The sequence below is a fragment of the Ammospiza caudacuta genome, chromosome 2 (assembly GCF_027887145.1).
Source record: "Ammospiza caudacuta isolate bAmmCau1 chromosome 2, bAmmCau1.pri, whole genome shotgun sequence".
NCBI classification, from domain to species: Eukaryota; Metazoa; Chordata; class Aves; order Passeriformes; family Passerellidae; genus Ammospiza; species Ammospiza caudacuta.
The window spans coordinates 3,380,604-3,406,718 of NC_080594.1; the positions used below are offsets into that span (position 1 = coordinate 3,380,604).

The window sequence follows — 26,115 nt, forward strand, 5'->3', positions numbered from 1 at the left end:
TCCCTGTCAGTCAGCAGGGCTGTGGCAGGTGTTGGTGAGACAAGCACTGAAATTGTGTAGCTGGATGTGTCTTGTTCCTCTTAGTTTCCTTCTGTGCTGTGGCCTGGCATTATTTGGGATAAGCAGTGTCTGGTGGCTGCCCAGATCTGTAAGAGGGGGGTGGGTGAAGTGTGTGAGGATGGAAAAGGGAAAGATAACAAGACTGAATATACCACACTGAGCAGGAGGCTGTTGCCTTCTGTCTACAGACTGCCTAACTAATTTTTTTTTGTCCCTTTTTTCCTTTCTAGGAGTGACAAGAAAGACCTTGGCTCTGCAGTCTCTCTGCCAGTCTCCTTGGGTTGCTCTGGCCTGCCCACATCATTGCTGCAGCTTTGGTGGCTCTGGATGGCAGGTGAAGAGGGATGTTCAATCTAATGGCCAATTGCTGCAACTGGTTGAAACGGTGGAGGGAACCTGTCAGGTAAACATGGGAAAGTATTTTACATTTCTCATCTTCCCAAACTGTGTTTTATTCATTGTTTCATAATTGATCATGCCCAGCCTCTCACCCACCAGCACCCCCAAGTTCTTTCTCCCCAGGGCTCTTCTCCATGTGCTGATACCCTGACCCAGGGTATCAGCAATGGAGAAGAGGTATCTACCTGCTACTCTATCCACTGAACCCATGTCTCCAATTTGGACAAAACTCATGATAAATGATATCTGTAATCCTTCCTTTGTCCTCTGCTCTGCTCACTCCATCACAGAAAGCTTCCAAGCTGCTTAAAGTAAAGCTTGTTTGGTTCTTGCCTTACTCTTCCCACTTCTGCGTTTTGAGATTCTAAAGTGCAATTTAATTTTTGAGTTCTTTTCTCAGAGGTTTCTTGCTCTTCTGAAAGAACTTGTATAAATTATACTTCATGTTTGTTACTATTACAGTTTCAAGTCTGCAAATAACAGTGCTTTTTAGAATTACGTTTAAATGGGAATAAAATTGAGCAAATTGATTTGATCACTGAGTCTTTGTGAACAGGAGGAAGAACTGAGGTATACACACATAAATAAGGTTTTCCTGTGCCTTTTAAAATCCTATCCTGGGAAAATATTAACCTGTATACAAGTTTGTTAATAAATTGTGCATTCCTAGCACCACTGGTGTGCACATTTACAGCCTAGAAACAAAGGCATGGTAAGTCCCACATATTTCCAGCACAACACAGGTGTTGTTCAGACACACTGATGGAGACAAAAATAATTATCTGATACATGAAAAACTGAGGCAGAGAGATGGTAAAAATACAGGGGAATGGAACTGCAATAACAGATATTGCTAAAGGGACCATGACCACACCAAATAAAATTTACAGTACTGTGAAATTCAATTGCAGCAGGCAAGTATCAAGTTGAAAGGAATCATTGTCTCACATGAAAATTAGACCATGACAGGAGACTTTTCATTTCCTCCCTTCTACTGCTGTTCTGTCTAATCAGATGATTGGACATATTAAACACCAGGCACACAATAGTAACAGTGCCTTGGTATTTTGAAACCTCTTCTTTCTTTTATTTGATGGTAAATTTGCTGTGCATGTGTTAAAAAAAAAGAGAGTAAATGATGTGTAGCTTGAGGAAAAAAAATAAATATATTTGTTTTCTTTTCTCCTTATGGAGGAAGGTGACACTAATAATGGTGGGTCTTGATAATGCTGGGAAAACTGCTACAGTCCGAGGAATTCAGGGAGGTAAGTGATTAATTTATCATCCAAATGCAGCACTGAGAATATCATTCTGTTATTTAAATATGAAAATATTGCTTCATCTCTTAATGCATCTTTCCTTCCCATCTTGTCGAAAGAAAATCTTGGTGGTTGTACCATCCAAATCCCATATTTATCACATCTTAATAAAAACTCTACAATGGACAATACAATCAGTGGACTTGATTTTTTTTTTCTCATTTTTCCTTGTGTGCATGTGCTAAAGTTGCTTTCAGGTGACCACTCCAGTAATGTGCATACAGCAGTAAACTTTATCTAAAAATCTGTGTTGTAAGTATATATAAGGTCTAAAAAAAGGAAATTGGTATGTATAACATGATGGATGGCTCTAGTTAGATATTATCTAGTTAGATATTTTTTATCATGATTTATAATCAAAAAATGATGATAAATAAAATTGCCACTAAAAGACCACTTGATTTTGAAGGGTACTTTCCCTGGCACATGCAAGCAGGATATAATTTGACATAAAACTTATGAAAACAAAAATTCTGTGGTTTTTTTCCTCCACTTGTGGGACTGTCTTTCTAAATAACTTTCATCTTGTGCAAGAACAAGAGTTTACTTAGTAGTCTTTTGGCAGACTTGGAGACTCCACCTCGAGTTTGTTTACTTGTGTTATGTAAGTTCACAGACTTGCTAAAGCACAGATAAAATCATGAGTATTCTCTCCTATTCCTCCATCTTTGCCCTAAAAAAGGAGTGTTTCATAATTTAGCCTTCCATTCTATTTGAAAGCCACCTTTACTCTCTTTGCCATCTGAATGTAAGAGTTATTTCTAAAATTCCTATTTTTCAGGGGAAAAAAGTGAGATAAATATGTGTATTTCTAAAGGGTAATTCAAGGAAAAGATAGTTCTGATTTCCTTGAGAGTTCCCCAGGGTTTAAATGTCCTGAATGCCCATCTTGGCTGTCTTAAGGGTAGGAACAGAAGGCTGGTGGGGACTCAATTTCTGCACTGCTCTTCAGAGCTCAGTGCTTTTAGCCAGGCCTTCATTTTTTTCCTCTGAACAAGCTGAATTTTCCATGTTTGTCCTGCCTTGTGCTCCCCAGCTGCCTAAAACAGAGATGCAATTATCTCAGCCCTGCAGGCACAGCTTAGTGGTGTGAGATGAGTCCAGGCTTTCTTTGCCCTCAGGAAAGGGAGGCAGCAAGCAGAAGTATTAAATAGAAATCTGTCGTTTTTCAGCATATTCCATGGCAAATTAGAAAAAAGCAGCAAATAAAAATAAGCAAACAAAGGCTAAAACCTGACCTTGAATAAAGGGAATCAAATAATTTACATCACAGAAGAAGATGGTTTCAGTTGCTTCACCTCAGCCCTCAGTTTAAACTTCTGAAGCTGTTTTGGCAGCCGTGAAGGATAAAATATAAATTTGGCAGAGCACAAGGGTTCCTGGGTCATAGTGCATTAACTGGTTTGGTTGTTTTCCTTCTCAAAGTTGAATTACTACCATGGAAATGAGTGGAAGTGAAAATGCAGTACAGTAACCACCACTGCAATGGAACTGGTGTGAAATATTAACATCTGCCTTTAGGGCCCCTCTCTTTTCTTCCCCCTTCCCACTCCCCAGTGCTCCTATCTAAAGTAATGTCAAGTAACTAGTTGAAAGACTAGTTATTTAAAAATTCCCTCAGGAGAGGGGAAACCTTCATGTAAGCAAAAATGTGGTCAGCAATATTTACCAAGGCAGTTTAACACTGTGTTTTTAAAATGTGAATTTTGCTACTATAAAATCCTCTTTAAACTGAAGGATTTCTTCTTTGACAGAGTCTCCTGAAGATGTGGCTCCAACAGTTGGGTTTTCCAAAATTAATCTTAAACAGGGACGCTTTGAAGTCACCATCTTTGATTTAGGAGGTGGAAAACGGATCCGGAATATCTGGAGGAATTATTATGCTGAGTCCTACGGTGTCATATTTGTGGTGGATTCCAGTGACATTGAAAGAATGGAAGAAACAAAACAAGCCATGACAGAAGTGTTAAAAAGCCCTAAGATATCAGGAAAACCTGTGTTAGTGTAAGTAGCTTAATAAATGTTCTCCTAATAATCTGATATTGGGTGAATTTAGACCTAAAGAACTATTTCTGTAACTAATACTGCTGTAACTTTAGCACTAACCAATATTGCAATTAGTTTTATGTTTTATTTCATCCTTCTCAGGGATATGTATTTCTCTCCTCTTTCATTAGCCATAGAAAAATAACAAGGTGAGATTTTTTAACACTTTAAAACTCTAATTTTACTTGAAATACTAGGTTAAAAGGCTTTATAAATTTGTCATAGCAACATGATGCAAAAATATTGTTGCTACTTATGCCTACATCAATTAATTAAATGGTAAATGGTTGATTATGCTCAGCAATGGGGTGATCTCTCAGCAATAAATGTCTTATTCACTTAATACATGGTGCTGCTGATATATGATCAACAAAATCTCATTAAAGGAGGCTTGCTTGAGTTGTATTAGGCGCCTGCTTTTTTCTCTGTTTAATAGAGAAAATTGTTTGTAAAATATTGGAAAGAATATATTTTTTGTAAAACTATTGGAAAGAACATATTTTTTTAAATTCCACACCAAAAATATTTGCTAACAGATAAGCTTTTGAAATTAAAAAATAAACTCTTAAAATTTAAAATGGTTTGTCAAGTCAGTATCTTCATACCTGGTGAGCATAAGACCTCCATAATGTATAAATTGCACAACATCCCTGTGCTATCATAAAGAATCTGTACAGGTAAGAGGTGAGAACTCTTATTTTTAAGAAATAGTGATGCTCTGCTGGTTTGAAGCTGAGCCTGGCTAATTGTGTTGATGAAGTGGAGGGTAGTTCAGCCAAGTAAGGGTGTATATGTTGAAAATAGATTAGATTTTACCTTTCACTGCTCTGCATGTTACTGGCACAGGCAAGGCAATAAAGCCAGCTTAGTTTAACTCAAATGAAAATGCAGCTGGGACTGTGGAAAGCTGTGCTGTGTTTTTTAATCAAATACAACTTTATGGGGGGTTTTGGGTTGTATTTTCATTTTGTTGGGAGTTTTTTTTTGGGTAGATATCTCTATAATCCTGTAATGGAGTTATATTTGTGTGGCTGACTGGAGCTGCAGAGAACTTACTCACTTCCCTGGATCCTGATACTGCTTTTTGATCCTTATCAGTAGCTAATCGGAAGGCAGAGTGTGTTTATTAATTGCTCTAATGGTGACTAAACCAAGTTTGTTGATGTTATTACTTTTTATTAGATTAAACTTCAAGCCTTTGATCAGATTTTGCTTTTGCAGTATCCCAATTCTGTGGAGGGATCCAGAAGTTCTTTGGTTTATGCTCCTGTGTGACTCTGCCTCTTGAGTTAAGAACTCTTTCCTGTGTTGTCAGATTTCCTAATTTATGCTGAAAATTAGCCTTTTTAAGTATTAATTTTAATGTTCAGATTTTGTTTGGGCTTTTTGGTTTTGTTGGGTTTTTTTAAAGACATACTTGCTACCCATGTAGCAAGAAGTTCCCCAATATCTTGCTACATTTTGTAATTGGTGCATTCTAATCCATGCAGAATAGGCTGAATTGCACAATATGGACACAAAATTGGTGCTAAATACTCTGCCTTACAGAAATATGGAATATGAGAAATCTGATGTTCCATGTGATGTTTTCTACAAATTTTAATTGCTGCTCTCCCATGTTGTTTTTTATTGCTGCCCATGGAGGTGTCACAGAAGCATTTTAAGACAATTTTCCTCAAATGTGATCTTTTACTGTCTCTTGGTATAGATTACATAGAGATGTTAACCTTGTCATTTGGAGTTTTTTACTGTTCCGTGTTATCACTTTATTTATGGGTAAATTCTTCTGGCAGCATCCTCAAGACTTGCATACAAGTTTAAATTTTCTTAGGATGATTTTTGTCCTTTATTTTATCAGAAAGGAGCACACAGACATCATATTATGCAGGCAAATCCTGGGGTTTTTTTGGGATTAGTTGTGTTTGTTTGGAGTCTTTGTTTTGTTTTGTTTTGTTTTTTTTATTTAAGTTGACATGGACCATGTACAAGAGGAAATGCAAGTCCATGTGCTGTGACTGATATTTTATACCAAGGAGATTTTTGGGCAGGTATTTTGTTAGGAGAAAGCTTTTTATATCTGTTATTTTGGTGATAAGGGATTATAGCTATTAATGTTTCACTTCTCTTCATAGAACCCTTGCAGCTGGGCTTTAATTTGTTTAGTTTTCTGCATATTTATGTAAGTACTGAAAACACTGGGAAGTTACTTTAGTGATTATTGCAGATTTCTACTGCTAATCATTTTGAATGCTCAGTATCAGATTCAAGGTAAACTGTAGCTCATACTATTATTTCTTACTATTTATTTTCAGTTAATAGTACCCCCGTATCAAGGAAAAGTTTTCCACAAGTCCTTCTCATTTCCCAGTTCTCCTTCAGTGTGTTTTATCTGTTTTGCCTGTTTCTAACCAATTTACATCTGGAAATTACTTAATCAGGCAGCTCTTTTCCTAAGTATTAAAACTTGAATTTTGAAGACTTGAGTTTTATTCCGCTACTGGAAGTACAGCCTGTTTATTGGCTAATTTCTACTCTGCCCTTGGAACATAAATGTATTTTTCATATATGCAGTTAAGGGGAGAGTATTTAATGAAATAGTTTCAGTGATGTCATCATCTAAGTTTATTTTTTGTTGCTACTGTGTAAATAGTATTTTTTACTTTAAGGTTGAGACCTTTGATTATATTTTGATAGCAGTTAATTTCAGTTGCAGTTTTACTCTGGGATGGAAGGAATCCAACTATTTCTAAACACCACAATGTGAAAATGACTTTGATTGTAGATTTTTTTCCTGCTACGTGCAACTACAGGCATCCAGTTCACTTAGTGTCTTGCTGAATTGCAGTGCAGTTTCTAATCCCTTCTCTGACTATCCAAATAAAAGTGTCGTCTTTGCACAGCACAAAGCAGTTCAGGAATACATTTCTGGTTTGCTGTTTTTGGTTTTAACGTTGAAACTTTTTTTTATTTCTTCTTATAAAGAACTTTTTTTGTCTCAGTGACATCGCTATTGTCTGTTAAACTGCATGGAGAGCTATTTGTCACTCACTTCCAAAAGGAGTTGGTGGCAGGACGTTTCTTCCAACCTAAATCATTCTCTGGTTCTAGATTATGGGGGAGGAGCAGGGGGTGTAAGGATGGAGTTCTATTTTTTATTCTATTTTTTCATTAATTTTTGTGTTAGCAAGAGTGAGACTGTCAATGTGGCTGTGTATTAAGGCAGGATAGGCAGCATTAAGAATGTGCCTTTTGGGAGTGTAATTAAGGATCATATTCCTCTATCCTGGAAGGGCTCTGCCTGTGGAGCTGAATAACATAAGTATCTCTGTGTCAATTTATGATAAGTTTATGAACTTTTCCTACAGATGTAGTATTGAAACATTCCTGGTAAGTTTTCTGACCTCTTGTTTGGTTTCGGCATCCCATTCTGGATTGTTACTAATGGTGTCCGCTTCATGTGCGGAGATTTGTTTTGTAGAATTTTAGACTCCTGGGGGAAAAAACTTTTAGAATTTGAGCAAGTAAATATAAATGGTAAAAAACCACAAGGCAATTAAAAATACTTACTATTATTTTGTGAAAAGTAAGTAAAACGTTTTTATGAATCCTGTCTTTGAGATTAATGCTATTTTCAATGCCTCCCAACAGCACAGGGAGTTTGTTGCCACACTGTTTTAGTTTGAAGAACCAAACTAAACTTCAGAATTTCTAAACTTTGAATAAGTTTGTAAGAACACAAAAAAGTCACTTTTATCCTTTGACCCTTTCCTGTAGTTCATGTATTTCTGTGAAAACCATAAAATTCTTTACTCTGTCTTGAAAAACAGATGCAGTTTTTCCTGAGAGCTCTGCTGAAGGGAAAATGGGAAGAAAAGTGAAGCAGTTGAGGGATGCCAAGAGTGCTTTCCAAGATCAGTTTGGTGTGGAGGAACCACTGGTATTTCAAGCAGTTCATTCCTGGTGTCATCTGCAGCACGGACAACACCAGCAGCAAATTGCTTTGCAAGGGTTTCTTCTTTTATACCTGACTGCAAGCCCAAACTTTTCTTTAGATGCTTGAGTGTATTCTTGAGCATTGTTCATGTAGATTTCTATGTTGTTGATCATCTGCCCTTGCTCCTCCACCAGAAGTGAGATCTGGATAAAGAGCTCTTTCACATCTTTGATCTGGTTCTCCAGATTGACCAGTTCTTTGTGTCTCTGCTCAATCTCTGACAGCTGAGCTTTAGTAATCTTGACTTCAGTGAGCAGATTTTCATTGAAAATCTCCCACTTGCCTTGCTGGAGCATGTCATTGACCTCCTCCTCAGACAGCTCTTTGCCAGCCACCTCGAGCTGGCGGAGGATGAAGGTCCTGCACTTGTCCTGCTTGGCGGTGATGGCCTCGTTGTAGGCGAGCATGGCGTGCAGGTAGCGGTGGGACAGGAAGGTGTGCTGGGCCGCCAGGATCCTCACCGTGGCTCGGGCTGGCCCCTGCTCGCTCTCAGCTCTCCTCACTGCTTTGGACAGCTCATCCAAACCTCTGCGGACATGCTCTGCCTGCAGTTTGATTTCCCTGGCTATGTTAGACTCCTTTTTGAGAACGCTGAACCTTCTCATTGAGGACACGAGGCTTTTTTGTTGTTGGCTGAATTTATTGACTTCTTCCACCAGGTTATTAATTTCGTTCTGAAGCTTCTGGATTTCGTGCAAGTGCCTTTCAGTGATGGGCTCTTTTTCATAAATAATGGCCTGCTGTTCAAACTCCTCCTGCTCCTCTTCTTGGACAGTTGCACCATTGTTTTCCCCACCCATCTGTAGTTCTTTAGCCCTCAGTCTGAGCTCTTGCAGACGGTCTCTCATGGTTTTTGTGGTCAGGATTCTTTGCTGCTTTTTTCTTCTCCCCTCTTGCAACACAGGAAGTTAATTCCAATATCGTTTTTGTTGGGTTTGTTTCATTGCACTGTAATCAAAATGCAACAACAATCAGTGTTAGTGGTTATATGTACATATGAAAAGTAGTTTTGGGATCAGAGCTACTTCTCTCTGCACCAAAGTAAAAGTAGCAATGAGTTGGAATGGGGGGTATTCTGAACAAGTTGTGATTTGTAGCTCAAGGCCATTTTTGAGGTCTGTTTGTGAACTGAGACTGGAGAAGTGTGGGGAGGTAGAATGTTAGAAAATAAAGATAGTGCAGAAGTATCCCCATCATCTCACCCCTGATGAGTTGCAGCTGTACTAATTGCTAAAGATTAAGAACAGGCCTGCCCTTACCAGGCCAGAGCTGTGTCTAGGAAGGATGAGTGCTGGAAAGGAGTGGGTTAGCTGGAAGAAGAGCCGGAGTTTGTTGACTGTGCTGTGAAGAGCTGCCCGTGAGACATCAACAAGAAGGTATGGAACTTTTGAAATAAGATAACAGCAGAGAAGACTTTTATTTTGGGGAGGAAGAGAGAAGTCACTCCAATTACTTTACTGTTACTCTTTACTTGGTAATAACTAATCAACTTATAAATCTTTCTGGAAGTAGAAGTGAGTGTGGCTGTGCCATTTTTGGATTCTCAGTAGGAGATATTTCAGTTTTTGGCATTATGAGACAGACTTTGTAACAAATCAGCATTCTGGCATGAATTAAGATTATTAATTTGGCTACTCTCAAAGACCTTTCTCTATTTTCCTTGCCTGGAGAGTTAGATAGTAACTGAAGCAGTTAGCTACAACAAAACACAAAAACAGAACTCTCATCATTGCATAATTTAGCATGAAAGCAAATTAATTCTTTGTTTCAGTTTTTATGGAGCTGAATCCGTATCACTGATGTTGCAGCATGAAGATTTTCCAAGCCTTTTTGAATTAGTTATCTACTCTTACACTGTCGTTTACATTCTTGATTAAATTGCTGCAAATGTGCATTGTGAACCACAGTGAGCTATAAGTCAGTGCTGCTTCTTATTTAACAGAAAGCAGATATAGTTTTGTTTGTTCCCTCGCTGTTGTGCAAGCTTTACTGGAGAGATAATTAAGAGCAAGCTATTTTCTAAAACACACCCATGGAAACTAAGTTCAGCTATTTTTAATCATAGGGAAGAAGGTATTTCTCTCAAACTCTACGTAAATGATTTCCTTGGACTGTGATCAAGAATGGAAGATTTCAGTAAGAAGTAACACGCTCAGGACTAGAAGATTATGGGATTTTTATTTAAGGTCTTCTGGTTCAGTCAGATGTGTGGCTTTCAAAGGGCTGTTCAAGCATAAAAGTTAAACAGCACAGTAGTATCTTTTGGCCGTTTCAGAGCTTTTAGGGCTGTTTTCTGAAATAGCATTAAATAGGTGCAACTCTTATTAAACCCTGGCTCTACAGATTTTATTTGGTTCTTAGCAAGCAAATGTAGGATTTCTTAATAGTATCCAAAACATGCATTTTTATAAACTGTAAAGGGTCTATCCAGTAACCTGTCAATATGCTAATGATTCTCTTCTATTTGAACAGTTCCAAATGACACTGTTGTGGTATCTCTGCTCTCCCATGCATATTTCAAGTCTTTAAACAGATTTTTGTGTAAGCCATGGAGTTGAGCAGTGTGGACACGTCTTCACATACTTAAATCTGGCTTTTTGCAGAAGGATTAGCTGAAAAACAAAACTTGAAATGCTTCAGAGGTCAGTCATGAGAAAGAATGTTGATATTCTACCCTTGTGTGAATTTTCTTTACTGCTTTTTTTTCCCCCTAAATGCCTTAATATTTGAATTTAGTGTTCGTTGATTCACATCAAGAGAAGACTTGTGATCAGAGTTTACAAGTTATTTATTGGGGAGTGTTATTCTCAGGTGAGGAAAATGCAAAATGTGTTCATTTCATGACAGTAATGCTTCTCCACTGCTGAACTTTTCAGTGGGTGTCCCCATGGCAGAAGCTGGCAGTTTCTGCCTGATAAGACTCTTCAGGAATGTTCCAGAGCTGCTTGGCACCACCAACAGGGAAAGTTCAGCCTGGGGCATGCGAAAGGACCCAGGGCTGCTAAACAGGGTTTCAGAGAAGTGACCTGAAAATCTGTTCTAGCCCAGCCTCACACATCTGCTGACCCAGTTAATTTAGCAGGGCTGGGCAAACCTGGGATTACAAGCAAGTTCTAAGGGCACCATCCATGCTTATGCTGTGAGGTGACAAGAATTTCTTGCATCCAAGGGAATTGGTGCCTTGTTCTTGAAATAGCTGTGCTCCTTGGAGCTGTGGGGAGGAACCTCACAGAACTGCAAAACAAATCTGCAAATATTGTTAAATATCGGAGAAGTGAGCAGAAAATACTGGAGATTTTTTTTTTCTTGTTTAAAGATCAGTCTCACAAAAGACTGGAATGCAAGCAATTGAATCTTAGTTTCATATCTTCTCTACTGTTGGGCTTGCCTTCAAAGCCTGCCACTGAACAGGCTTGCCAATAATTGTGCTTGATTATAGTGGCAATTGGAACACATGCTGGTTTCAAAGAAATGAGGATGTCTTCATGACAGAGATAACCTTGGAAATTGTTGGCTTGGCTCCTTGAGTGTTCCACAACAAGCTCTGTTCTTTTACTGAGTCCTTGTTTTGTCCTGTGTTTGTATATAGGGGCACATCCTGTTTTTCTTTGATTGAGATGAAAGCACTTCACTTTCCTTGAAGTTTTTGTCAGTAAAGGGAGAATATGCCCGTTCTTTAGAGTGGAGTAAATGGAATATGTGGACTGAAAGCACTCCAGTGACTTAATGTGGTCCCTACATTCACTGCCCAATGCAGTTGTTATCATGCAAAACCCTTGGTAATTAAGTTTGTTCTTCTTGAAGCACCTTTATCTATAGCCATATATAGTTGGCAGGTTCAGAAATGCATTTTTTCACATCCTTGTCAAATATATTTTAAGGGCATTGCAAGAGTCTTTGCCTTCTGATAACCTGACTGTGTTGCTTCTCAGAAACAGGGTTGTGTGAATCTCACAATTTAAATGCCATGTGTGACTGGGGAAGTCTTGATAAATACAATTACCTCAGCACGCTGACTAGGGGAATAATAGATCCTGGCAGCTGGACCACCATTAGAATCTGTCATCATGATAAAATATGTCTAGAACTCAAAGATAATGAGTTTGACAGAAATGAAATTTTTTTTTATTATCTTCTGCATTTGGAAAAAAAGGTAAGTTGAAAGGACCACTTGCTTTATTGTATAGAATGTTCTTCCACCTGTCTGATAAATTTATCAGTAGACCCAGGAAACATGGAGCCTACATCCAAAAATAAGATTTGGGCTACATTAAGTTAAAGGACATAATTAGGTATGTGAAATAGGAAAATTAATCCAACAAAGCCAAATTAGAAGACAGTAAACCCAAGTACAACCAGAAACAAGGGAATTCCATATGATTGTTTTATTTCTTCCCCAGTCCCCAAATTACCAAAGCCTCCTGTTCATTTTAATTTCTGCTTTTGATTACTATTTCTTAGGCTCTGTTTCTTTTTGATCTTTGATACAATTCGCCACCTCACCTTGGTTTTAGTGTATTCTAGAGAAGAGAACTTGCAGGCAATCAAGGAACAGAACCCTCTCTTTTAGAGCTCTTTGATATCTGTGTTCTGGCTCATGCTGCCTTCTTTACCTCTGCTGACACTGCTGGATTTTTGTTTGTTAATGGGTTTTTTGGTTGGGTTTTTTTTTAAATGACTGCACCAAAAATAAGGGTAGGCTTGTTTTCCCAACCCTTAGCTATGAGTCAGTTAAGGGCACTGGGTAGACTTTCAGGCAATGTGTCCCAAGGGAACTTCATGTTACATGTAATCCTAAACATTTTTTAAATTATTATTTCGTATTTATTTCCAAGCTTCAGAGGAATTGCATTACAGCTCTGTCATGTGGTGCCAAGAAACCCATGTAACTTTTTTCTGAGCACAATGGCAATGAGAAAATCTTGGAGTCATACTCTGGAGCTTGATTACTGCATCAATGTCTTAAGTTAGCAACAAGAAATTAGTGAGACACATATATTATTAAAAGGGTTCCAGTTTAAAATCGTTACAGTAGTCTTTGGGTTAAGCTGGTGTTTTGAGTTGAAATTCAGTTTGTGCTCTCTCATGCTCTCACAAGGAAAGAAGGCACTTGTTTGGTGGTGTTTTGAAATCTTCCCTGTTACTCAAAGATGTATCTGAGGTTACTAAAGTAGGACATCTTGTTATAAGTTACATTTAGTTTCTCCTTTGTTTGTAAAGTTTCCTTTAGCTTAAATACGTTGTAAACAAACCTACTTAAACCAAGGATTAAAAGACACAAGGTGGTTGGATGAAAATATGCTCTTAAGCATCTCTGGTGTAAGATAAGTCCTTGGAAAAACATACTTAAAAATAGTTGTACGTTCAGGTTTGTGTTTGTGGAAAGTGTGGGAGTGGTTTAACAAGAAAATACCAAAGGCAGAGAGCTTTCCCTGCCTAAAAATATGCCACAGATGAGATGATAGTGCACAATCAGTAACAGTTTGAGCAAAGGGGATGATCACAACTCCTCTCTGTGCCAGAGCCTCCCCACCCTCACAGTAAAGAATTTTGTCCTAACGTGATGTAAATCTTTTCTCTTGCATTTAAAACACTTCTGCCTTGTCCTATCACTGTGTAAAAACTGCCACAAGACTTCCCCAGGGAAACCAAAATTACCAGAAGGTGCAAGAATAGAAATGCTGCATCTGAAGCAAGGTAGCTTGGAATTGTCTAATTATTGTGAAATGGATTGTGGGAGGGGGAGAAAGGTGGATATTGAGTAAAACCAAGAAATTCAAATACAGTAAAGCAGACCTGAGTATTCAAAGAATTTAGAAGGTGGGGAAGAATTAGGCCAAAGTTCCTGTCCAAGTGTAGCTAAATCATGCTGCTCTGGAGTGAGTTTTCCAAGAGACCTGGACAGAGGGAGAAGAGACTCAAGATGTTCTTGAGCTTTAACCTCAAATCTGTGACACAGACTGTTGTAGGAGATATATCTGTCTTGCATTGGTGTTTTGCTATTTTTGAAGTATTTGGTTCAAAAATACCAAAAGTGAATCAGCTGCAAATCTGAGCTTGTTCCTTGGAGTTTTGACATCTTTGTTATGGTTGTGTGGCTGCAGATGTAGACTTGGGGAAAAGCATCTGCCAGCATTTCCATGCCTGCAGTCATTCCTGCTGATATTTTGGGTAGTAGAAGGTGAGGAGTTCATGCTTTGGCACTGACATAATTTGCAGTGAGGGTGATGGACACTGCACCTCACTGACAAAACAATGATCTCACTCTGCAAGTCACTTAGTCTGCAGCTAATTCTCTGTAATTGGTAAGAACTTCATGTTTTGATGGTGATTTTTTTTCACCTGTTTAACCAGAGATCTGCTGTCAGTGGTGTTCTTTAAGAATCCTCACAAACCTAGATGTCACAGACACCTAGAAAGTCGTGATCTCCTCTGCCCAAAGATCACTTAATTTAAGTCCAATACTGACATATTTTAAAGCAGTATTTGAAAATAAAATAGGAACAAGCGAAAGGGCTGCAGCAGGGTAGAGTACAGGTGGGTTTTTTTCCACCTGTAGGAAACAATAGGATATGTAGTTTGAATTCATACTTAACAGCTTTGTATTGCTCTAAGTGGTGTGAGAGATTTGTCTTCCTGACAGTAGAAGTGCAGACTCGGAATTTGTGCTGTGTACCATCCCACCTGCTTTACATTCCCATTTCATCTCTGTCAGACCACAGAGCTGCCTATCACAGCCTTGGAACTCACCTGTAATAAATGTAAGGCAGCTTTTTTAAAAAAAACATACAGGCTATTTGACTATACTGAATTTGCCTATGGCTTGATATATCAAGGTGAAATAAGAGTATAAGAAACCAATTCACTTTTTTTTTTTAAATCTTGTCCAAAAATATATTGTTATATCACTTAGTGTCATTTGTTTTGGAATTACACATTGGAAGCTGAACATAACTTGCTTTAGGTGAGCTCAGCCATCGCTGGCTGCAGCCTGTTTGACTAAGAGGTGGAATTGAACTGATAGCAGAGCAGTGTGTCACGAAACGTTTTCAGTAAATAGGAATATGATTCAGACCTGTGGTGGGAATGAGGCCACTTAAGAAAATGAAACTAATTATAATTGCTGTTCTTATGACCCGTTCAAAAGCTAATATGAAACTGAAGTTGCCTAGAGATATTGTAAACAGGAGTTGTTTAGAATCTTATTTTTAACTGTTCTCTTATTTAAAACTGACCTGGAGGAACTGTCTAGGGAGAATGTTGACTTATTGAAATGCCTCCTACAGCTCCCTGAAGTTGCATGAAAGCAGGCCAACACCTGGTAGCACTTTAATCGCCTTTTTCTCATTACAGTTTACCGTAATATTCAAAGTATTGTTTTGCATGAGAATTGAAGGCATGAATTGAAATTAAGTCCCTTAATTTCAGAAAGAGCCACGTGTTAACCATCAAAATTTACTGATAGGTTTGTCGTTGTTGTCAGCAACTCAGAAGGGGCAGGGGCTTGAAATGCTAAAGAACAATGTGCTTGAAGATCTGTCAGCAATTCCATTTGGAAGGCAATCTGCAAAAAATCATCTGATAGGGCAGGCTCAGGACTTCATCAAGAGTGCCTTCCGTGGGCCACTTGAAACTCTTGATCAGTTTTTCTATTTGTTTGTTAAAAGTATGAAGAACTATATTTCCATGACTTCCTCAAAAACCTCATGAATTGCCAATAAATGAGGAAGGAGGAACAAGCAAAACAAGCGGACACTTATTTTTGCCTGTGTGTGGGTCAGGAGTTTGACTTTCATGGATGTTAACGTAAGCAAAGCATAAAGAGAGAAAGTTTTTCAGGCTGCATCTGCTGAGGGCTCGCTTCTTTGCAATAAAGCATCCTTGTGATGGCCGTCCACAGGATTGCTCAAGATAAAGGTTAATGGATGAGAGATAAAAATTCCGAAGGGAAAAAGGGTAGAACAGCACTTGAAATAGAAGAGTCACTGTAGAGTGAAGAATATGGCCTTGTTCTTTCCCCTTGTTTAGACTGCTGTTAATTTCAAAGGTTCTGGCTTTGTTTTCCCAGCTAATTCCATCCCTTAAAGCTATGGCTTCTTGAAGTAGCCTTCAAGACTAATCTTGATCGTAGGTAAACCATTCTCATATAGATTCATTTTCCTATAGTTGCTCTCAATCATGGAGATTGTTCTGAGGCTGTAATAGTTTGGCCTCAGGGATGCTTTGCTTTCCATTAATTTTGATGGACACTATGCAGATCTTTCACAAAATTCTGGGGTTGTGATCCCCGATTCTAAACAAACAGAACCCCAAAAGTAGCATATCTGAGACATTTTTACAGATTTTGTATGGCCAAGTAAACTTTTAATACTGCTTTGGTTTCTGTTAGGTTTTTTTCCCCTCTTTGCTCAGTAATTGAGATTTTATAGACAGGTCAAGGAACTTCCATAGCATTCAGACTTTGTTTTTCTCTAGCAGAAGTGGCTTCTAAGAGAAATATTGTCACTGAGCTGTAGATGTCAGTTGTGCCAATGCACACATAACACTCCCTTTCCACATTGTTTCACGTGACTCTTAAAGTTGAAAAGCTCTCCAGTTGCTTAGAAAAATCCTACTTGATCTAAAAGCAGTAGGTGCCAACGTTCTCTTTATTTCTTGCATGAGGTATGTTTGTTACACTAAGACAATTCATATATACTTTATGTGAAACTGAAATAAGCCAAGCATGATTTTATAGATGAAAGCTTCTTACTGAGCAAACTTAATATGATAAACTAACAGCCACTCTGCTGTGCTTTCAAGTATGTTTTGATATATACCTCCTACAGGTTTTTAAACATCAAAAATTGCTATATATGAAGTTGAGCTGACTTGGAAAATCAAAATCAAGGTCTGTCTTTTAAGATAACTGATGTATTCCCTAAAGAAGGGGTTAATTTTGCATAAAACTTGCCTCAAACCCTGTTGTTCCTGTGAAAGAGCAGCAGAGCTGTGAGTCCATGTTCACCCACAGAAATACCGAACTCTTTGCAAGGCAGACGTGCATTATTTTTGTCTTGACACTTAGGCACATTTCCATTCTAAATCCCTCTACAAAGACTTTTTCTGATGTTTGTAAATTTATAAACATTAAGTAAGAGAAGAGTGTTTACCTCTGAATCTTGTGCTGGTGGCTTTTACCCTTTACACAGGAACTCCTGAGGTTAAGCTTCAGTATAATCCCAAAAAACATTTTTCCAGAATATTCCCTTGGCAACTTGTCTTGAGTAACATTCCATGAAATATTTCCTTCATTCCTCCTAATTCTTCTACCGTCGTCCAAGCGTGATCATCCTCAGGAGCGGTAGGTAGAGTGAGAGAGAAACTGCCTTTTGCAACTGCAGGAGACAGGCAAATTGATTACTTTGTGCCTGGGGAATCTGGTCGTGCCTGTTTGAAAGCCAGCCCTGCTGGAGGCGGATCCCTCGCAGTGCCAGGAGCAGGAAGTGCCTTGGAGCAGATCCCTTTAGGAGCCGTGAGTGGAGCGCTGCTTACCTTGGAAGCTCGAGTGTAACTGCAGGCTTTGCTTTCTTCAGCACCAAAGCGTGGAGGGAAAAGCAATTACTGAGGGTAGGTGCATCTGTTCATGGGGATAAAAATAGCCCCTACAGATAATGCATTTTACTACAAAATACTTGAAGTCTGTTTAGAAGTCTGACCTAAAGTCTGAAGTGAGCAGAGGGGTCCATCAGTAGATGGACCCCAGCAAAACCACTTCACTTTCTGGGGACAATAGGCAGAGAGCTGCTTTTCCAGGTACAGCACTTCAGCCATGGTTTTGTTAGTATTGCTGCAGGGAAAGTGGAAGCTGATTGACCAGAAAGACAAATATGACACTTTTCAAGGTGTTAGAGGTTAAAAATCAGCAGCTACTGCAAGCTGTGGGATGTTAGTGTCAAACTGCCACTGAGCTATGCAGCTTACCAGCATTTCATTCTGCTTCAGCTGTGCTTTGTAGGCTGTGCAGAGCAAACATAGTGCAAATAGTGCAGTTATTTAATCTTCAGGTGAGAGAGGAATAGGCTATGGCAACAAACACTGCTCAGAAATATTTCCTTCAATTAGCTCTAGATGAATTGACAGCACTGCTGAGGAATGCTTTTTGAGTTTAAGAGGCAGCACAGTAGGATTTTCAGACTGTAACAGAATTAGGTTATGTGGGGGAGAAAAAAGTGGAGGTAACTTTTTTCCAGTCTTAATTACTTTTTTTGCATTGCATCTCAGTTTTTCCCTGGTTTAGCTTTGGTTTCATAGCTGAGAGGACAAGTCTTATTCTAGCTGTTTGGTGAAAAGAAGCAGTGCCAGAGTATTATAAATATGCTGAAAGTATCACAGGTTCTGTATATGCATTGAGCAGCAGTTTGGAAATCCCTGCACTAAATCATACAAAGCACTGCAGAAGTTCTGTCTAAGTAGTGGGAATTCTTTATCGAGGAAGGGCAAGGAAGAGCCTTATGCTCTTATTAGCTCTGCAGGCCAAACCAGCAAAGTTCTCATTATCAGTAAGGCATAGGGATTTTTATCCTCAGGATGATGATAAATAAGTGAATGGTTTGAATGGTTTGGACCACAAATAGTTAAGAATGGTGAAGATTGAGAGAGCCTGGACATTTGAGAAGCTGCTGTTCTATGGTCTCCTTCATAAACAAATTGTTCTTGAAAAGGAAGATGAAAGATTAGATAGTGAATCATAGCTCATGAGGGTAATGGTGACAAGGAATGTGGGGTTTTGGGCTGTAGATGTAACACAGCTTTTTTCTAATGTTTTTGATGCTGAGGAATCTCTTGGGAGTGAAACAATTAAGAATTGAAGCTCTCATACTGGGATTCTGGAGAATAGAGACAAGTAAGGTCTTCGATCAAATTCAAGTGCTGACAAGTTCTGGTAACTGTGGAGTGAGTTCTTACCACTGTTCCTTCCCAGCAAGGAATTAACATAAATTTGAAGTACAAGCTTTGGCCTAAGTTCCCTAAAAGCCATTTGAGTTCATGAAAATGACTTGAAGTTTCAGGAGGAAGGCTATGATGTCTGGTTCTAAGACCTTCTGCCCCTGAGCTCATGGATGCCAAGTATTTGTCTTCTTATCCAGAAAATTGAATCAGAGTTCTCATGTCATTGAAATGTTGCTAAATTTCAGAGGAACATTATTGTAGTGGAACTCCTTTATTAGAGAGAAGCAAGTACAAATTTCATATTTACTAATATGCAGTACACTTAGCTTGGATTATTAATGTTATAGAAAGTACAAAATAAGGTTGGATTGTAATTTTATACTCCTAAATGCATGTCTGTCTTCTAGAGTCCTGTTTCCTACCATATAAATGTGACAAGACAATGATCTTCATCTTACAGAATACTTATTTTCTGATTTATGTGGGAGTCTTTTGCTTACCTCTATTTAATAAAATAGGTTCTTTAGAGCCATTCATGCAATTTCTTCCCTCTACACTTTTAAGTTTTACTCAGGAAGAGCAAGTTCAAAATGTTGTTAAGCATGAGAGAGAAATGCTGGGTAGCAGGAAGAGCTGAGATGATCCTGAAGCACTTTTAAACAGGGAAATGCTCAGTTTGGGAAGTTGCAAAACTGTGAACTTTCCTTCAGAGACTCCAAGATGTGAAGCAGTATGGTCTTTTATGTCCATTTTCTTACCTGTAAATATAATTGCTTTCTCTAGAAATAATATTAATTTATTACTAAGCACCTTGGTGATTATCTGACATTAGTATCTGATTAAAATAGTGCATCAATGAACATGCTTCTTGAGTAGAAGAAATTATTAAAGCTGAAACAAGGAATTTCGTCTTTTCTTTCTCAGTCTTCTTCCTAGTTTTGTCACCAGCTCAGCTTTTGGAGATGTGGGAGCCTCTCTTGTTGCAGGATGCTGAGTGTTTCTTTTCATCTTCCTTCCAGGCTGGCAAATAAGCAGGACAGAGAAGGAGCTCTGTCAGAAGCAGATGTGATCGAGTCCTTATCTCTGGAAAGGCTGGTTAATGAACACAAGTGTCTCTGTCAAATTGTAAGTAGATTTTACGATGCTGTATTTTCTCATATCTGTGTAAAGCTCCCATTAAGGTAGGAAATCAGCCTACATGGCATAAAACTGAAATTTAGATGTATTATTCATTGTCCTGTTAAGAAAAAACCTAGCAGGAAGTGATTGTGGGGGGAGCCAAAACCAGAAGGCTTTTATGAAAGCTGCTTAATATTGGTCAATATTTCAGCTAATATATCCAAAGTTTTTCTTTATATCCCTGAAGTTTTGCTTTAGGCCTTTGTTTTAATCTCCCAGTGTCTTAGATAGGGCTTTACTTCCACAATCTTTTCCTGATGGCAATAAACAACATTTTGAAAGATAACGAGGGTATGGTGTTATTAACCAAGATAAGAAGGCAATTTTGCAAAACCATTTAAGCTTTGGATTTTAAAATTAAAAAACAATTTTAATTCATTAGGGGGATTTTCAAAATTCATAGAGCACTACATACTGCTATTCTTTTCTCTAATAGCTGAGTTAGAGCAGGGCATAGCTCTGTTTATTATGTCATGATTATCTGAGTGTTTTTCTTCTGTTAGTGAGCTTTGCACTATGCACATATAGCAATCATAAAAAATAAATTTTCAAGTTCATCCTTGTTTTTTTTTCCAAGGACCTTCTGTGCCAAAAATATTTTCTTGAAAAATATTCAGTGAAAGATGACCTGAAAGATACTAGTGTATTCCAATGCATCTGAATTGCTTAATTTCTGACATGCTGTTCTTGTTCTCTATTTATATTTTATGTGTAATTAGGAAAGACACCAGATCACACACTCTGAAGAGTGTTTCATACTCTAATGGACACCTTCTGTACCAGGCTCTTCAAAGATAAACATGGTCCCAAATTCCTTCAGTAGGAGAGCTCCTGGGGTCAGTTTAAACAGAGGCATTGGGAAACAAGACGCAAAGTTAGGCAATGACCAAAAAAACTTCTGTTTCTTCTTGTAGTTAGTTTTCCACTAGATCTTTAAATTTCACTACAAAGTATTAAAGCAAAAGGAAGGAGTAATTTGTCTTGCTGTTGGACAGTGTCAATGAGAATGACCTTCCTCTTTTTCTTATTTAATATGTCTGTATATTCCATTTTTCTAAATTTTTATATTTTTTAACCAAACTGCAGCAACAATAATTTTGGTGCAAACGGAGAAGAGCGTTGCCCCAGTGCTGGCCAGTATTTGATCTCAGTTTTCTGAGAGAAACAAGTTGTGTACATCTTCTATACATCTCCTTCCTGATTAGGTTCTGCTAGAGGGTATTGCAGGGTTCCATAGTGAAAAGGACTCATATTTGAGCCTTAATTTAAACATAACTGGTCAGTTGGTTTTTTTCTGTTGCAAATTTGACATTCCATATCTTAACTGTGGTGCCATTTAAATCCTTGTCAGATGGAGAGAACACTGAGAGTTTTTCAGATGTTGTCATTGGAGAGGCTCTTTTAATCTTCATAAGCACAAATCCTGAACATGATCAGTGTGAAATATCTCTACATGTCATACACAGTGCTGGTTCTATTCAGTTGTTATTCAGAGAATGTTTTAAAAGACACATACAGTGTTCCAAAACAATCTGGAAAACAGCTCTCAGGAGATTCTGAGAGAGTATTGTTTCCATGTTCCAAGCTGCCTCTTTTCTCCCAATTAAAGCCTATTTTACTTCTCCTCCTGACATGAAAAATTAAGAGGAAATTATTTTTTTCCTATTTGCAGTTTCACCTTATGTTTTTGAAGGCTATTGTCCTATCTCCCTGAAGTGCTTTAATCTCAAGAGAGGCACTCTTGGTCCTTCAATGTTTTCTTACCAGATGTGTTCTCAGAACTATTTCAGAACTATTTTCTCAATGAGATTTGTATCTCTTTCAACAGATTTGCCTAGATCATGTTTCTCTCACTTGCTGCTGAGAGTATAATGACAAAAAGTATTACTCCAATTGAATTGCAGTGCCTGTTCTGATGTAAAAAATTGTTTTGACAACTTTTCTGTCAAATTCACAGGAGATTTTATTTACCCCTGAGGTGCTTATGAACATGTTGAATTTTTTTTCATGAACTGAAGCAAAGCTGATTCTCTTCCATCTCAGATTTTTCCATATAGATTGATAAATCTAGCATGGACTAACCCATAATGTTCTCAGTGCTTTACAAGCTTCACAGTCAACAGTAATTGTTCAGCTAATTTCTTGTTTCCAGTCAAGGAATGTGTTCTGAACTGCAAATGTTTTCCTCCTTTTCCATATATTTACAGGAGCCTTGCTCAGCGATCATGGGCTGTGGGAAAAAAATTGACAAATCAATCAAAAAGGGATTATTTTGGCTTCTCCATATCATAGCAAAAGATTTTGATGCCTTAAGTGAGCGTATCCAGAGAGACACTACAGAGCAGAAGGCACTTGAGGAGCAGAAGAAACTGGAACGAGCTGAGCGAGTCAGGAGGATACGGGAGCAGAGGTATTTTCTGTGATCCCCACTCCATCCCTTCCTCCCTTCTCTGAGACATTTGGGTCATTCCTGTGCATAGATCTTATGGGAACCAGGATGTCCAGGATTTAAAGCTCACAAGCCAAGAGTTTTTCTTGAAGTTTTTGCCTCTTCATTTCCTTTATTTGATTTGCTGCATGCTGGAAATGTACTGTGAATGAGAATTGCAAGGTAGTTGTGGGATAAATTTGGCCTTACTAATATAAATTCACAGAAGGCTGACCTAAAAAATAATTCCTGTGATTTAATCTGAAGTTATCTTCTAAAATAAAGTATTAAGTTAGACTCTCTAACCCGTATGTGAATATCAAAGACTAGATATGAAAATTTATGTAATACTATGCTTAGTAAACTTCAGGATATCCAACAGGTGAGGCATGAAGGAACTAAAGATGATGCAGTGAGGGAAAGCAGGATAACTGATTTATTACTCCCCTTCAAATCCCGTTCTGGTCTTTAGCAGCCTGCTGTGGTGCCTGTGAAGAGCTGATGTGACTCATTTTACTGGGGCATTCTTAAAATATTTGCTGAGCACCCCTGTCCTCTCCTCTGCCTTATAGGCAGAGAATTTGAGGCTCAGTGAGAAGTAGCTGGGAAGTATCTTAGACTGTATTTTGGCTGTTTTGGTTTAAAAAAGCAAGTAAATTACTCAAGTACATTTTAAACAGCTGCAACTTGACATGATCTTCATATATATTTCACAAATTTCTAAAAAATTGGTGAGCTCCTAATCTGCCACACACAAAGCCTTCTGACCACGTTGGATTGTGTTTGGTTTATGCCACACTGAGAGGTGTAGTGGGGAGGGCTGACATTGTTCTCTATAAAATTTATAGCTTATTCATAATTATTTATTCATTCTTCTTCTTTCCCTTCCCCTTGCTCCAAAAAAACACCCCCAAAACCACTGAAACAACACAAATGCAACAACAATGCTAAAGGGAAAAAGAGGAAGGAAATGCACCTGAGGAGGAAGACCCTGAGCCTGGGAAATGTGGAAACCCCTTCCAGCCTATATCTGCTGTAATTTCTGAGGTGGGAGAATATGTGGAAATCCGTGTCTGTTAAGTTATACACTAACAAATGTCTGAGAGGGAATAAGAAAAATGGTCATTTGAAAGAGTTGTTCTTGTTCTGTCTGCACAGCACTTTTTTAATTCTTACTTTAATCTTGGCAGCCTTGTTTTCTGTGCATTGAATCAATGTTTTAGTGATAAGAAAACCCGTATTATTGATTAGGGAACAAAAGTTTTGTAGACACAGTAAAATAAATGTAAGCACATGACTGAAAACATTTCCTAATTAAACTCCTGGGATTCAGAAGTGGAAAATATTCAAGCTCTATTAGTTTCTTCTAAGGTGTTTTAGTGATGTGGTGCACCATATCAAATCTTCCTGACTTCTTAATTTATTCAGATTTGTGAGCATAACCTCTTTTCAGTTGAAAATAGACTCTTGAGAGTTTTTTATTAATTTTGAAATATGAAAATCACATTCATATTAACATTTCCTTAACCTACATTTCTGAGTTCATATTTTTTTTTAATTCAGTTGCCTGGAGATAACACAATCTAAAGAAACACGTAAACTTTTCCAGCAAGTAATTCAAACATTTGCTTTTTTCCAAGACAAAAGCACCCATATCCACAGAACATGTCAGGGCAGCTACATGCACAATAATCCATTTAGTAATAACATCAAAAGCAAGAAAATAGAGGTGCAGGTGGGAATGTTGCAGAGGTGCAGGTGGGAATGTTGCAGAGATGGTGATTCAGTGACACAGAATTGTGAAGCAGCCTGTCACGGAGGCTGTATGCCACAATAGGTATTTATCCAAACTGGGGTAGCATTTTCTGGAGAATTAGGCTCTGTGCATCTGTATTTTTTTTAACTCACACATTAAAAAAAAGTAATTGAGGAGAAAGAAAGTAGAAGGTTGTTTTGGGTTTTTTTTTAATAGGATCAAAAATAAAACAAGAAAACAGGCAATAAATCTAAAGATCCTTTTGTTTTATAATTCACTCTCCTTTCCTCTGGATAGGATATTGGGAATTTAATTTCTTCATCTATTTGAAAATGAATTCTATGCTAAATGTAAGGTATTTGGAGAATATTTTCATTTTTAATAACTTTTCTCTCCTACTAATCAGTTTACAGCATTAGAAGTAATTTTTAAAAATTCTTGTCCTTTTTTTGTTAGAATGAAAAACAGCTGGAAAAGGAGAAGAAGAGACAAAAGCTGGAGACTGAAAAGGCTACAATTGTCTTGAAATCCCAAGCAGAGCAGGACCACTTATCAAGTAGCAGTAGCCAAAACACAAATGACAGCAGGCTGGAAGGGTCCAACTCTACAACTGCCCAGCTTTTGCAGCATGCAGAAGAGAGTGACCAACAAGGCTCAGAATGCCTTGACTCAGGTAAAACAGCTGCCTTTTAAATCATTTCATGGGATTTTTCACATGCTGCTTCCTTCTGTCCATGTTATTTGTCATGATACCACAGACCAATGGTGTCATCTATAGGAAGCACAAAAATGCAGGAGTAGGTTATCTAAGTTGAATTTCTTTATGGAAACCTAGATTTTGCATATAATTTATGCCCACAGTTTATTTTCTATAGCAAAATGTTGTGTGATTTACATTTCCCATAATTTTATGTCTAAGTCTGGACTGAAAGCTCTGATGTATCTCCTCAACAATTGTATTAGAATCTTATGTAGGATATTACCTGACTGTAACTGTAGGATATATAATGGTTTTTTTCTGTTGGATGTAGATAACAATAAGAAAAAAAGTAAAAAACCAAAATTAAAAAGGGGTCACAGAGTAGAACCTGTTAATGCAGAGGACTCTCTTCCCAAGAATCCTACACCACCAGCAGCCCTTCCACCAGGTAAGTGTAAAAACAGTAATTCATGTCTCAATTTGTAGTTGGTAATCCTTTACAAGTCTCATTTGTGAAGGATGATATGGGACTGGTTTTCATACAGAGAGGAGCTGTATGAAACCTTCCTCTCTAGAAAATCTTTAATGCAGTTTCCCACTTTATGATGTGAACTTCCAGCAGTATTGATTTGGCCTGTTCCATGGAGAAAATATTATTTTCCCAAAAAAAGAGCCAGAAACTTGATGACTCACTGAAGTGATTAAAAATAGCAATATTTTTAAGATTAAGCATTTTATTTTTTGAAGTATTTCATTATTCTTCCCCATGGATGCAATGTAGTGCATAGTTGGGCATTTCTAAATGCTTTGATTTCTCCCAGGGAGATGTGGGGTCTGTACAGCTCAGAATAATCCAGCGCAGTCACAGAATGCTCTGACAGTTTTTGTTTTCCTGTAGTTGGATGGGGAACTCCCAAACTTAATAGACTTGGAAAACTTGAGCCTCTTGGTGAAACACATCATCCTGGTAATTGAAAGTATTTGGAGCTTTGCACCTTTTCAAACCATTCTCCATTGTCCATTCACTTCTGCCTTCACTTCATTCTTTGTCTGTTTTTCATTTCTAAATTCCAGTTTTCATTGACCAAAAGCTTTCCCTTTTGCTTAGTAGAAAGCATCTTTTTGATTTTTTCAAGTCTGATTTTTTTATTAGGAAAAACAATGAGTTCTCTCCAATTTCCTCATAAAGTTTAAAGTGGTGTGGGATATTATAAGTTGTTAATAATCTGAAGTTATTTGCACCCAAAAAGTATCAAGTGACAAAGAGTAATGGTGCCAGTTACTTGAGTCCAAATGCATATT

General features: G+C 38.0%; 2 protein-coding genes across 5 annotated transcripts in view; one reads left to right on the forward strand and one right to left on the reverse strand.

Annotated features, from left to right (window-relative positions):
* The window catches only part of ARL13B (ADP ribosylation factor like GTPase 13B), a 33,188-nt gene that overhangs the window by 2,535 nt on the left and 4,538 nt on the right, over positions 1-26,115 (forward strand). The window contains exons 2-10 of one of the 4 annotated variants that reach the window (XM_058825069.1): positions 291-463; positions 1,654-1,724; positions 3,533-3,782; positions 19,770-19,875; positions 22,137-22,339; positions 23,311-23,404; positions 24,570-24,786; positions 25,145-25,261; positions 25,712-25,780. In XM_058825069.1, the coding sequence (XP_058681052.1) occupies positions 405-463; positions 1,654-1,724; positions 3,533-3,782; positions 19,770-19,875; positions 22,137-22,339; positions 23,311-23,404; positions 24,570-24,786; positions 25,145-25,261; positions 25,712-25,780 (1,186 nt within the window). In that variant the 5' untranslated portion in view covers positions 291-404. Of the gene's footprint in view, positions 1-290; positions 464-1,653; positions 1,725-3,532; positions 3,783-19,769; positions 19,876-22,136; positions 22,340-23,310; positions 23,405-24,569; positions 24,787-25,144; positions 25,262-25,634; positions 25,781-26,115 lie in introns of those variants that run through there. The other 3 variants (XM_058825070.1, XM_058825071.1, XM_058825072.1) reach the window with 3 other exon arrangements.
* Positions 5,751-17,201, reverse strand: STX19 (syntaxin 19). The gene is made up of 2 exons (XM_058825073.1): positions 16,971-17,201; positions 5,751-8,766 (listed from the first exon to the last, which is right to left on the reverse strand). Exon 2 carries the CDS (start codon positions 8,664-8,666, stop codon positions 7,788-7,790), a length of 879 nt encoding a protein of 292 aa, XP_058681056.1. The 5' UTR covers positions 8,667-8,766; positions 16,971-17,201; the 3' UTR covers positions 5,751-7,787.